Consider the following 13,401-nt stretch of genomic DNA (forward strand, 5'->3'; position numbering starts at 1 on the left):
AAAATAATTTCTGGGTTTTCCATTCTATTACATTGGTTTATATGTCTGTCTTTGTGCCAGTACTACACTCGTTTTGATTACTGTAGCTTTGTAGTAAGTTTTCAAGTCAGGAAGTATGAGTTCTTCAGTTTTGTTCTTCTTTTTCAAGACTGTTTTGGGATCCCTTATGAATTTTAGGATGGGTTTTTCTATTTCTGAAAAAGATGTCATTGGGATTTGATAGAAATTGCATTGAATCTGTAGATAGCTCTGAGTAGTACTGACATTTTAATAACATTAAGTCTTCCAATCCATGAAGGTGGAATGTTTCCAGTAATTTACACTTTCTTTAATTTCTTTCAGCAATGTTTTCTAGATTTCATTGTACAAGCCTTTTGCCTCCTTGGTTAAATTAATTCCTAAGTATTTTATTTTTTTTGATCGTATTGTAAATGGAATTGTTTTTGTGATTTCTCTTTCAGACTGTTCATTGTCAGGGTATAGAAATGCATCTGAGTTTTGGATGTTGAATTGTATCCTGCTAGTTTGCTGAATTTATTTATTCTAACAGTTTTTTTGTTAGAGTTTTCTATATATAAGATCATATTATCTGAAAACAGAGATAATTTCACCCCTTCCTTTTTAAAAGGGATGTTTTATTTCCATGCCTAGCCTAACTGCTCTGGCTAGAACTTCCAGTTCTATATTGAACAGGAGCAGTGAAAGCAGGCATCCTTGCCTTGTTCCTGATTTTAGAGGAAAAACTCAGTCTTTCACTATTGAGTACGATGTTTGCCATGGGTTTATTATCTATGGTTTTTATTATGCTGAGGTAGTTTCCTTTTATTCCTAGTTTTTTAAGTGTTTTTGTAAGAGGGTGTTGAATTTTGTCAAATGCTTTTTCTGCATCAATTGAGCCAATCATGGTTTCTCTCCTTCATTCTGTTAATGTGGTGTACTACTTTGATTTTTGTATGTTGAACCATCCTTGCATTCCAAGAATAAATCCCATTTGGTCATGGTGTATAATCCTTTAACCATGCTGCTGAATTTGGTTTGCTAGTATTTTGTTGAGAATTTTCCTAAGGGATATTTATCTGTTGTTTTCTTTTCTTGTAGTGTCTTTGTGTGGCTTTGGTATCAGAGTAATGGTAGCCTCAATCTCATAGAACTAATTAGCAAGTTTTTCCTCCTCTTCAACTTTTTGGAAAAATTTGAGGAGGACTGGTATTAGTTTTTCTTTAAACGTTTGTAGAACTCACCAGTGAAGCCATTGGGTGCAGTGCTTCTGTCAGGAGATTTTTGATAACTGATTCAATCTCCTTACTAGTTATAGGTCTATTCAGATTTTCTCTTTCTTCGACATTTAGTCCTGGTAGGTTTTGTGTTTCTAGGAATTTGTCTATTTCATGTAGGTTACACAATTTGTTTGGTGTACAATTACTCATAGTTACTCTCTTATAATCATTTTTATTTCTGGAGAATCATATTAACATTCTCACTTTCATTTTCCATTTTAGTAATTTGAATCTTCTTTTTTTCTTAGTCCAACTAGCTAAAGGTTTGTTAATTTTTTTGGTCTTTTTGAAGAAACTTTTGATTTTATTGATTTTCTCATTGTTTTTCTATTGTCTATTTCATTTATCTCTGCTCTAATCTTTATCATTTCCTTCTTTCTACTAGTCATGGGTTTAGTTTGTTTTTCTTTCTCTAGTTTCTTAAGTGGTAAAGTTAGTTTGTTGATTTGAGAGCTTTCTTGTCTTTTAATGTAAACCTTTCTAGTTATAAATTTCCCTCTTAGCACTGCTTTCACTGCATCCCATAAGTTTTGGTATGTTGTGCTTCATTTTCATTTTTCTCTAACTTCCCTTGTGATTTCTTCTTTGATCCATTAGTTCTTTACAAGCATGTTGTTCAATTTCCACAATTTTATAAATTTTCCAGTTTTCCTTCTGATATTGATTTCTAATTTTATCTTATTGTGGTCAGAGAAAATATTTTGTATGATATCCATCTTCTAAAATCTATTGAGACTTAATTTGTGGCCTAACATTTGATCTATCCTGGAAAATGTCCCACGTGCTCTTGAGAAGAATGTATATGCTGTTGCTGTTGGGTAGAGGGTTCTGTAAGTGTCTGTTATATCTACTTGGTATATTGTATTAGGTCCTCTATTTCTTTACATATCTTCCATCTGGTGGTTCTACCCATTACTGTGAGGAGAATATTGAAGTCTCCAGCTATTATTGTAGAACTATCTATTTTCTTTTCACTTATGTTTTTGCTTTATATATTTTGATCGTCTGTCATTAGGTGTGTAAATGTTTATAACTGTTATAACTTTTTGCTGTATTGAACCTTTTATTACTCTATAATGACCTTCCTTGTTTCATGCAACCATTTTTGATTTAAAGTCTATTTTGTCTGATACTGGTATAGCCACCCTGTTCTCTTTTGGTTACTATTTGTACAGAATATATTTTCCCATTCTTTCACTTCAATCTATTTGTTTCTTTGGATCTAAAGTGAATATCTGTACACAACATATAACTGGATCATGTGTTTTTATCCATTCTGCCAATCTCTGTTTTTTGGAGAGTTTAATCCATTTACTTTAAAAGTAATTACTGATAAGGAAGGACTTACTTCTGTCATTTGCTATTTGTTTTCTCTATGCTTTATAGCTTTTCTGTCCCTTATTTCCTGCATGTCTTCTTGTGTGTTTAGTTGATTTTTTGTAGTGAAAGTTTAAATTCTTTTTTCATTTCCTTTTGTGTATCTTCTATAGCTATTTTCTTTGAGGTTACTATGTGGATTACATTTAACATCCTAAAGTCATAACACACTAATTTGAATTTATGTCAGCTTAACTTCAAAAAGATACAAAAACTCTGCTCCTTTACAGCTCCATCCCCACCCCCTTCAGCTGATGTCACAAAATTACATTTTTGTATACTGTATGCCCCAAAGCATTAACTAATAATTCTTTTAAAGGCATTTAGTCTCTTAAATTATATAGAAAAGAGTGTTTGGAGTTACCAACCAAATTTACAATACTAGTTTTTACAGTAATAATAATTTTTTCTTTAAATGTATTAGTCTCTTAAATCATGTAGAAAACAAAAAGGGCAGTTACAAACCACTGTTATGATAATACTAACTTTTATAACTCCCTATGTATTTACCTTTATTGAGATTATTATTTCTCCAGATTACCGTGAGTTACTGTCTAATGTCATTTCATTTCACCATGCAGGCCTTCCTTGACCATTTCTTGCAGGGCAGGTCTAGTGGAAATGAACTCTCTTGGCTTTTGTTTATCTGGACTGTCTTAATTTCTCCCTCATTTGTAAAGGACAGTTTTGCTGGATATGTGGTTCTTGGTTGACAGATATTTCTAGCACTTTGAGTATATTGGCCCACTACCTTCTGGCATCCAACATTTCTGATGAGAAATCTGCTTATAATCTTATTGAGGATCACTTCTATGTGTTCATTTGCTTCTCTCTTGCTGCTTTCAAGATTCTGTCTTTATCGTTTGGACGTTTCATTATAATGTGTCTTGGTGTGGGTCTCTGTGAGTTCATTTTACTTGAACTTTGTTACGCTTCTTGGATATTTATATTTATCACTTTCATCAAATTTGGGAAGTTTTCAGCCAACAGCTGTTCAGATATTCTCTGCTCCTTTTTCTTCTCCTTCTGGGAGTCCCAAAATGTATATATTGGTCCATTTAATGGTGTTCCACAAGTCCCTTAGGCTGTGCTCACTTTTCTTTAATGTTTCTTCTTTCTGTTCCTCAGATGTAATAATTTCCATTTTTCTATCTTCAAGTTTGCTGATTCTTTGGCCTGCTCAAATCTGCCTCTGAATCTCTCTAGTGAATTTTTCATTCCAATTATTGTAAGTTCCAGAATTTTTTTGGTTTCTTTTTAGGTTTTCTCTCCCTTTTTGATAATTCTATTTTGTTCATATATTATTTTCTTGACTTTCTCCACATCTTCCTTAGTTCTTCAAGCACTGTTAAGACAGTTGTTTTAAAGTCATTGTCTAATATATCTGCCTGAGGTCTTTTACAGGGACAATTGCTATTGATTTATTTTTTCCTTTGAATGGGCCACACTCTTCCTGTTTCTTTGTATACTTTGTGACTTTTTGTTGAAAGTGAGCATTTGAATCTAATAATGTGGTAACTATGGAGCTCAGATTCTCTCCTTTCCTCAAGGTTTGCTGTTTTTTGTTATTGTTTTTGTTTACTGCTTTTGTTTTTTTGATTGTTGTAGTCTATTTCTGGAGGGAGGATCAGCCTGAAGCGTAAACTTAAGGTCTTCTCAGGTCTGTTCTGAACCTTTCCCTGGGCACGTGCAGTCACTTTTTAATTGTCCCTGTAATTGCAGTTGTTTTGAAGGTCCTAGTCTTTAATGTCTGGCACCCAAAAAGGGAAAAACAGAAAAATGAAGAGGAGGGAAAAAAAGGGCACTAGCCCTTTAAATCCTCTGGAAGTCACTTTAGCAGGAGGAGGGGGCGGCTTACAACAGTAGGAGGAAGTATAACAACAATGGCTTCCCACCTCTTTGCACTTCTGCCAGCAATCAGCAATGAGAGCACAGATCCCTGATATTTGGAGGACAGGATCCTTTTTGATCACCTTGACTCAAACAAGCTGTGTGCCAGCTGCTCAGGAAGTCTGCACAGCTGCTTGCCACATGGCTGGGGAGGGGGTAGTCCCTACTGTGCTAAGAGCTGTAATTGCCTGAAATTAACCACAATTTATGTTTCAATTCTTCCCCTGGAAGTTGCAAGGCCTTCAGTAGACTCCAGAGTTCCAAAACAGTTTTATCAGACAGATTCTGCCAGTGCAAATGTCTAGGTGGGGAGACAGATTCCTGGTGCTTCCTACTCTGCCATCTTCCTACACTGCTTTTTGAATGGGCTTTGTCAATTCATGATGCCACTTCAATAACTTACCAGATTGGGTACTTTCACTCCTTTAGTTGATTAGAAGCACACACTTCTGGTGAACCAGTAATGCTGGATTTTCCTTTCCAGATCTGTTTCTAATTCTCACAAGAAGAAATAATACTCATGCCTTTGGAAATAGCTGATTGAACTCTTGGTATTCTTAAAAATTGGAATATTTTGTGTATATTACCAATGGTAAATCTAAAATATTTGAAGCTAATAGCTTTATTCAGTTTAAATTTATATGACCGTATATCTTTTGTGCTTCCTTTGATTACTTTAAACCACAGAAATCATCACATTTCAAAAAAATCTGATAGAAAAAAATTCTTTCTACTGAATTGCTAACATACAATATAATTCATTTTGGCATATGCTAAGCAGTAGTAGTTTCCAAATATTTTTAGTCAGAACTTCTGGAAAGAGAATTTTTATGTGGAAATTCAAATAAAAAGCAGATAAAAAAAGGACCTATGGTTCTACTCATAGGTATATACCCCAAATAATTGAAAGTAGGGACTCAGATACTTGTACACCAATATTCATAGCAGTATTAGTCACAATTGCCAAAAGGTGGGAACAACCCAAGTGTCCATCAATAGATGAATGGATAAACAATTTGGTAAATACATAAAATGAAATATTATTCAGCCATAAAAAGGAATGAAATTCTGATACATGCTACAACATGAATGAACCTTGCAAACATTATGCTAAGTGAAATAAGCAAGACATAAAAGGCCAAATGACTGTATGATTCCACTTATATGATGTACCTAGAATAGGCAAATTCATAGAGACAGAAAATGGAGTAGTGGTTATCAGAGGCTGGAGGAAGGGGTAAATTATTATTTAATGGATACAGCATTTCTGTTTGGGACGATGACAAAGCTCTGGAAACAGATAATGGGAATGGCTACAAAACACTGTGAATGCACTTTAATGCCACTGAATTGTACACTTAAAAATGGTTAAAATGATAAATTTTTTGTGAGGTATATTTTACCTCTCACACACACATACACACAAGTCAAGGAAAGACTATGGAAATATTCCACATTAAAGGAGGGTAAAGAGACATGACAACTAAATATAATACCTGCTCCTGAACTGGAGGGAAAAATGATATAAAGGACCTCATTGGGTTAACTGATAAAATTTGAACAGAAATGTAGATTAGACAAAAGTACTGTACCCATGTTAAATGTATTGATGATGATAAATGTACCATGGTTATATAAGAGGATATCAGATTTTTAGGAAATACACATTGATACATTTCAGAGTAGAAGGTCATGATGTATATAACTTACCTTTGAATGGCTCAGGAAAAAAATGTGTATGTGTGTAAATGCATGCCACACACACACATATATGGAGAGAGGCAGACAGGGAGAGAGAATGAGTGCAAATGATAAAGTAAGAATATGTGGGTATTCTTTGTATTATTTTTATTTTTGTAACTTTTTGTAAATTTGAAATTATTTCTAAATAAAATTTTTTTAAAAGCTTCTGGAAAGAGAATTTTATGTGTAAATTCAAATATAAAACAAATAAAAGAGGACCTATGGATAAACTGGGGGATGGGGAGCCCCACCCAGTACTTCCCCTTGTGCACCAGGGTGGTCCCTGAGGCCTCTCTGTAGAGCTGAGCAGTTAGATCTACATCTTACACCAGTGGTATTCACAGTTTCTCTTTCTGAGTTGCTGTGCACTTATCATAATGTCATTCATTAAACAAGTCGTCCTTTCCCAAACCCTGTGGACTTTCTAAACAGTAAACCTTTTTATACATAATACTGAGTCTTTTCTGAGCTATCTATTCTGTTCCACTGATCTAAATTTCTATTTTCACACAAAACATAATTTCTACAGGTTCTTGCCAACTTCCTACATTTATTCTTCATTATAGAGCTTTATTTTTATTTTCTGTATTTGTTGTTTTAAAACTAAATTCAGATGTTTCTCCTGTTAACACACTGGATGTTTACACGGAGTTGCATTTTTGGGAGTTTTGCATTTTCTCCACATCATCTCCTTTTCTTCCACATCTCACGTTATGGAATTATTTCTGGAATATAAATGTTCACCTACAACTACCTATACGTCGCTTCTCCTCTTTGGCTATCACAACCCTTCAGGTGACAGTTGTATTCCCTATATAGGCTCTTATTACTTCTACCTTAATTACTTCCTCCTTGTCATAGTTAGATTAAATCCAAACTAGCAGCTCCCTCAGATGCTTTCTCTAATCCTTTGGGAGATGACATCACCAGCAAAACTAATAATAAACATTGGAGATCTCATTTTTAGCTAAAGGAGATTTCAAGCAGATGAATATGAAGCTAAAGTGCTCTATTACCATCATACTATGGGGCTTTGGTAACTGTGTCAGAGTGACAAATATAAAGCTTCGTCCCTTCCTCTTGGGGCTCATGATGTAGTAGGGAGAAATGGGGGCAGAGAATGCAATGAGGCTGTGGAGTCAGATAAGGGCCTAATAGAGGATGTAATCCTATTTCCTATGACTAAGACTTCAAAGATGAATAGATCTTTGCTATGGGGGAAAGAGGATGGAAGACAGGCATCCCCACGAGACAGAGAGCAGTGGCAGCAGTGGCACTGGTATTATAACGCAGCCTGGCCTGTTTAGGAAACAGTACAGAACTCAGTATGGATGGTGCATGGGCTACAAGGGCTAAATGTAAAAAGAGAAGAATGAAGAAGCAGGGAAGAGCCAATTTCTGAAAGATCCCTTCAGAAAGATTTTAAGCCAATTGACAACATTCTTTTTTCTGTCTTATACCTATACATAAAACTTCTACATCATGAAAATGTTACTATGTAAGGGAATTATAGTGTTAGGTGGATGATAATTTTTTTATTAACCAAAATGCCACACATTTTTAATCCTTTCTAAGACCAACAACGTCACTCTAAGGCATTCAGTTTTCATAGTTAAAGTACTGAATTTACTTTCAGACTATGAGACACAGCACAGTGTTTGAAACACTCACATTAATGATTTATAGTAATCATTCCCTTGTCTCATACCTGCACGTTGTAGCAAACACAGTTCATTGATACTTATATATTTCTTAAGCACATCCATGCAAACCTGCAAAAGTCATGAAAAATGTAAAATTACTCTTTAATATTTCATAAAAACCACAAAAATTTCAGTCCTTTTTGCTTATTCCAATTTTTTTTTAAGTGAACTTAAAAAGCTTAAAAACTTAACAACTTATGAGCCAGCTGTGTGGCCAAGTGGTTAAGTTTGCGCGCTCCGCTTTGGCAGCCCAGGGTTTCGCCGGTTCGGATCCTGGTGCGGATCTAGTACCGCTCATCAAGCCACACTGAAGCGGTGTCCCACACAGCAGAACTAGAAGGACCTACAACTATGTACTGGGGGGCTTTGGGGAGAAGAAACAAAAAAAACAACTTAAAACTTAAAGTTGATGTTAGGTCAACTCACAGATTTGAAATGCAAGCTCTGTCAAAGAAATAATCAAGGAAACAGAGCCAAGATTAGAAGCAATTGGGGAAGGGAGGAGATCCTTGAATATTATAATTAAAAAAACCTTAACTAAGGTCATTTTAAAAACAGCCATTTACTGGTGCAGGGATAAACACATTGACCAATGGATTAGAAGAGAGAGCCTAGCAACAGACCCACTCATACACAATCAGCTGATTTATGGTGACACTGCAGTGCTGTGGGGAAAGGATGGTCTTTTTAGTAAATGGTGTTGGGTCACCTGGGGATCCACATGGGAAAAAAATACTATCTTGACCTTCTTCTCACATCATAAACACAAATCGACTCTAGATGGCTTAAAGTACTAAATGCAAAAGATAACACAATAAAACTTTTAAAGGAAAAACACAAGAGAACATCTTCATGATTTTAGCAAAGATATCTTCAACAGGATGCAAAAGTTAACACCATAAAAGAAAAAATTTGACAAAACTGGACCATATAAAAATTAAGAAACTTTGTTCATCAAAAGACACCTTTAAGAGAGTGAAAAGGTAACCTGTAAAGTTGTAAAAGGTATTTGCAATATGCATATCCAACAAAGAACTTGTATCCAGAATAAAGAAATCTTAAGCTAGATAAGAAAAAGACAATCTGACAGAATATAGCCAAAACATTTAGCTATTTCCAAAAAGGGGATATCTAAATGTCCAGTAACGATTTTGCAAAATGCTCAGTTTTATCAATCATCAGGGAAGGCATCACTCCCCACACACTGGAATGGCTAAAATTAAAAGGCTGATAATACCAAGAGCTGGTAAGGACATGAAGAAACCAGAACTCTCTGATGTTTCTGGTAAGAGTGTAATTTGGTAAACCACTTTGGAAATCTGGCAGTAGCTACTAAAGCTGAACATCTGCAGATCCCATGACCAAGTAACTCCAGTTTTAAGTATAACCCATCAGAACGTGTACACATATTCACCAAAAGACATGCAGAACAGTGATAGCATCGCTATTATAATTACCAAACTTAGAACCACCCAAATGCCCATCAAAAGTAATATTTGTCAACAGAATAAATTTTTATATACTCACACAATGGAATACTAAATACTATACAGCAATGAGAAAGAAACGTCTACAATTAAGTAAAAAAAATAGGTGAATCTCAAAAATATTGAGAAAAGAAGCCAGAAACAAAAGAATACAGATTGTATGATTTCATTTATGTAAAGCACAAAACCAGGCAAAGCTCATCTATGCTATTAGGAGTCAATGAAAATCTAAATTAAAATGTATTACTGAGATGGTTATTAAAACAATCTCTACTTCAAAGACTTTACATATTTTACCTTTTCATTCCCTTGCTCAGGCACATGAGCAAACTTGCATTGTGATCGTTCACAGCCTCGTAATGTATTAAAATGAAATTTGCAATATTTATGGGGTATCATCAACCCTAGGGGCTTCTGGAACACCTAGAAAATTAGACAAATTCCCTTTCTGTGTTAATTGTAAAACACTATCATCAAGTAAGAAAGCATTTGAAGCAACCAAAAAAATTATACACCCTCAACAGTATAAAGATAAATTGCTTGCTGACTTGATAAAAAAAACTCCAGGGGTCCGGCCCCGTGGCCGAGCGATTAAGTTCGCCCACTCTACTTCGGTGGCCCAGGGTTTCATGGGTTTGGATCCTGGGCACGGACATGGCACTCCTCGTCAGGCCATGCTGAGGTGGCATCCCACATAGCACAACCAGAGGCGCTCACAACTAGAATATACAACTACATACTGGGGGGTTTTGGGGAGAAGAAGAAGAAAAAAAAAAAAGAAAAAGATTGGCAACAGATGTTAGCTCAGGTGCCAACCTTTAAAAAAATTTAAAATAAATAAATACATACATACATACGATTTAAAGAAACTCCAAACAATTTATATTTTTAAAAATAATGGAAACAATTTAAAATGATTTGTCTGAATTTCTGCAATTTCCTTTAGTGTAAAATATTCCATCAAAGTTACCACAGTTTTCCTTTACATGTTTTTAAAAGCTTGTACAATCCCTCCTCCTCCTCATGGACCTGCTTCTTTTGCTTATGCAAAAAGTTAATTCCATTATAATATGCATCATATTTCAGATGCATTTATTAGAACCAAAATTTTGCTTAGCTTTTCTGATTAACAGAAAAAGGCAAATGACGGAGTCAAAGCTTTTTACAAGAAACTTTTCCTACAAACTGCTTTCTATCACTAGCTTTCTCTTTCACCACAGGCAACTATTCATCCTGTATTTTCTGTTTTGGATATCTCCCCGTCTTCTGCTTTCAAACTACGTTATTTGTGAATATCCTCTGAATCACTACTCATTTCCTGCCTCTGATCACCAACCCTCATTCAAAATCTGCATAATGTCTAGAACTGCTTAAAAAATGACAGTCAGGGAAATACAACAAGAAAGGTCCAAAGTATGTGCTTTACGAGATTATTATTATTTTTTAAATGGTGGACTTACCCCTACATTTTTTTCCCTCTTAAATATTTCACAAGTTTCAGGATTCTGCAGCTTTAGGAGAGAATGTTTTCCTGGAAATCTGAAATCTAGAAATGATTATGACATTACACCAATATGTTACAACTTATTCCCTTCAAAACAATGAAACAGATAATCACTACTATCTGCTTTAAAGTTTCACTTTGGACTATTCATACTCAATTCACAGACTGTGCTGCCATGGTGTGTTCCTGTGAAATATAGAATGATTTACATCTTAGGAGCTCGTTAAGTATTTTTAGAGCGGAATTTAAAATTTCAAATTCATTATAAGCTGAAGATACTGTCTTAAAAGCCTTACATAGCAGCATTGAGCACTGCACTCAAATGAGTTAAGTTAAACAGACAACTATTACACACAATAAAGCTTTCTAAGGGAAGAAACCTACTGACAAACCCAGGAACTACGGACTGAACTGTCTTCCCCTAAATTCATAGTTGAAGCCCTAAGCCACAATGTGACTTTATTTGGAGACAGGGCTTTTTATGGAAGTAATTAAGGTTAAATGGGTTTATAAGGGTGAGGCCCTTATAAGTGTCCTTATAAGAAGAAAGACCAGCAAGCTTGCTTGCTCTCTCCATGCAAATACACCAAGGAAAGGCACTGTGAGGACTTAGCAAGAAGGCAGCCGTCTATAAGCCAAGAAAAGAGCCAGAAACTGAACCCTGAACCTTGCTCTTGGACTTCTAGCCTCCAGAACCATGTGAAATCAATTTCTGTTGTTTAAACCACCCCATCGTTGGTAATTTATTTTGGCAGCCCAAGCTGAATAATACACCAGGCACCATATCCCTTAATGCTGGTTTTTAAAAATGGGAATTAGGACATTTAAAAATATTTTTCTCTAAAAGATAAAACAATAAAAATGTTTTTTTTATTTTAAATAATTTCATTTTTTACTTTGGCAGCATCCAGATATAATCTAGAACAAGTTGAAGTTTTTGCCGCACAGCTTTGTAGTAATTTTCATTATGAAACCTGTAAGGCTTTCTAACATAAAATGTGTGACCGTGACGGGCTTGCTGCTATAATAAACACCACCAGGTGGCATGAAGTCAGTAATGGGAAGGTACAGAAGAGTTAGGTGTGTGCTACACAAAGGGATTTTGTTTCTAAATTCATTCTTCAATCTATCTTATTTTGTTCAAAGAATTACAAATTATCAAAAAAACTGACACAAATTCTAAAATACATTCCAAAATACTCAACTAAAATATGAATATTTTAGGTATAACCTTTAGTTTACCCGTACTACCATTATCACATAAATACAGATATTTCAGAAATTGTTCCATCAAAAGTACCAAGTAAAGGTACATAAGCCTTCTCATTTTAACATTCTATGCTTGTTTCAATTTTTTCTTTTCACCTTTTTTGTTCTTGGTGGAAAAAACTCCTATATAGTCTCTATACTATCACAAGCCAACAGAATTTTATTAAGAAAATAGTACCATTCATGCAGGGCTTCAGTAGTGTGTCTTCTTGATGAGCACTTAGATTCAAAGGCAGCACTGATAGGTACAGAGGTTTTGGGCCCAGTGCTGCTAACTGACATTCACCAACCATAATCTCTGCATTTTTAGAATCTTTGCTGTGTGAGCAGAAAAACCAAAATCAGAATTTAAATTTATTGTAAAACATTAAAGTAATGAGAATCAAATAAATAGAAACACACCTAATGCTATGTACATACTACATGCTATGCTGTATACTATTATCACACTATGATTCTTCAGTATTTTCAATAGGTGGTTCCTGCCTTCTTAACTAGAAACCAGCGTATGTTAAACGGCTGGGGGAGGGGCAGGAGTGAGGTGGTGGGGTTAAAACTAGAACAAAATATTTTTGATCATGCCAGACAAAAAGTCTGAGGAGGAACTGTTCTAATCCAGAAAAGACTATCTAATTATTCTATTGATAGTGCAAACAAATAAATGAATTATAAATTATTCTTCAGGACAAGTATATAGAATAAATTTACACATGTACTTGAAAGCTTCCTTTGGGAAGAAGGATAAATGAAATGTATTCTTCTAGGTTGCTGATTTAAACAGCTTTGATTACATTCTAATATGTGAGATCCTATATAATCAATTTTAGAAAAACTTAATCTGGAGGTCACTTATCTGGAAAAATAAAAAACTTAAGCAAGGGGGAGGGTAGGAAGTAACTCAGAACTGACTAATAGATATAAATGAATTTACTTTTTAGCAGAAAGATCCCTGAAATACTGTAAGATTTTACCTTAAAAACAATTCTATTAAGCTTTTTCAGCTGAGGTTCCCTGGGTCAGAGAAGAGTAAAAATAGTAAGTAAGAAGAGGGGCCCACACTTAGAACAGTGGAAATTTAGTAGCACAGATGAAGTTTAAAAATTACACACAAAATAAAGATACTCCTCTTTCCAACCTGGGACATCACTGAT

The 13,401-nt window shown here is 34.8% G+C and overlaps 1 protein-coding gene across 2 annotated transcripts in view; it reads right to left on the reverse strand.

The window, feature by feature from the left end:
• TOPAZ1 (testis and ovary specific TOPAZ 1) overlaps positions 1 to 13,401 on the reverse strand; it is an 80,869-nt gene that overhangs the window by 44,250 nt on the left and 23,218 nt on the right. For both annotated transcript variants that reach the window (XM_070575687.1, XM_008527987.2), the window contains 4 exons: positions 12,429 to 12,568; positions 10,938 to 11,023; positions 9,775 to 9,900; positions 7,996 to 8,059 (listed from right to left, as the gene is read on the reverse strand). In XM_070575687.1, the coding sequence (XP_070431788.1) occupies positions 7,996 to 8,059; positions 9,775 to 9,900; positions 10,938 to 11,023; positions 12,429 to 12,568 (416 nt within the window). The remainder of the gene's footprint in view (positions 1 to 7,995; positions 8,060 to 9,774; positions 9,901 to 10,937; positions 11,024 to 12,428; positions 12,569 to 13,401) is intronic.

Source organism: Equus przewalskii, chromosome 15 (genome assembly GCF_037783145.1).
Source record: "Equus przewalskii isolate Varuska chromosome 15, EquPr2, whole genome shotgun sequence".
Taxonomy (NCBI): Eukaryota; Metazoa; Chordata; class Mammalia; order Perissodactyla; family Equidae; genus Equus; species Equus przewalskii.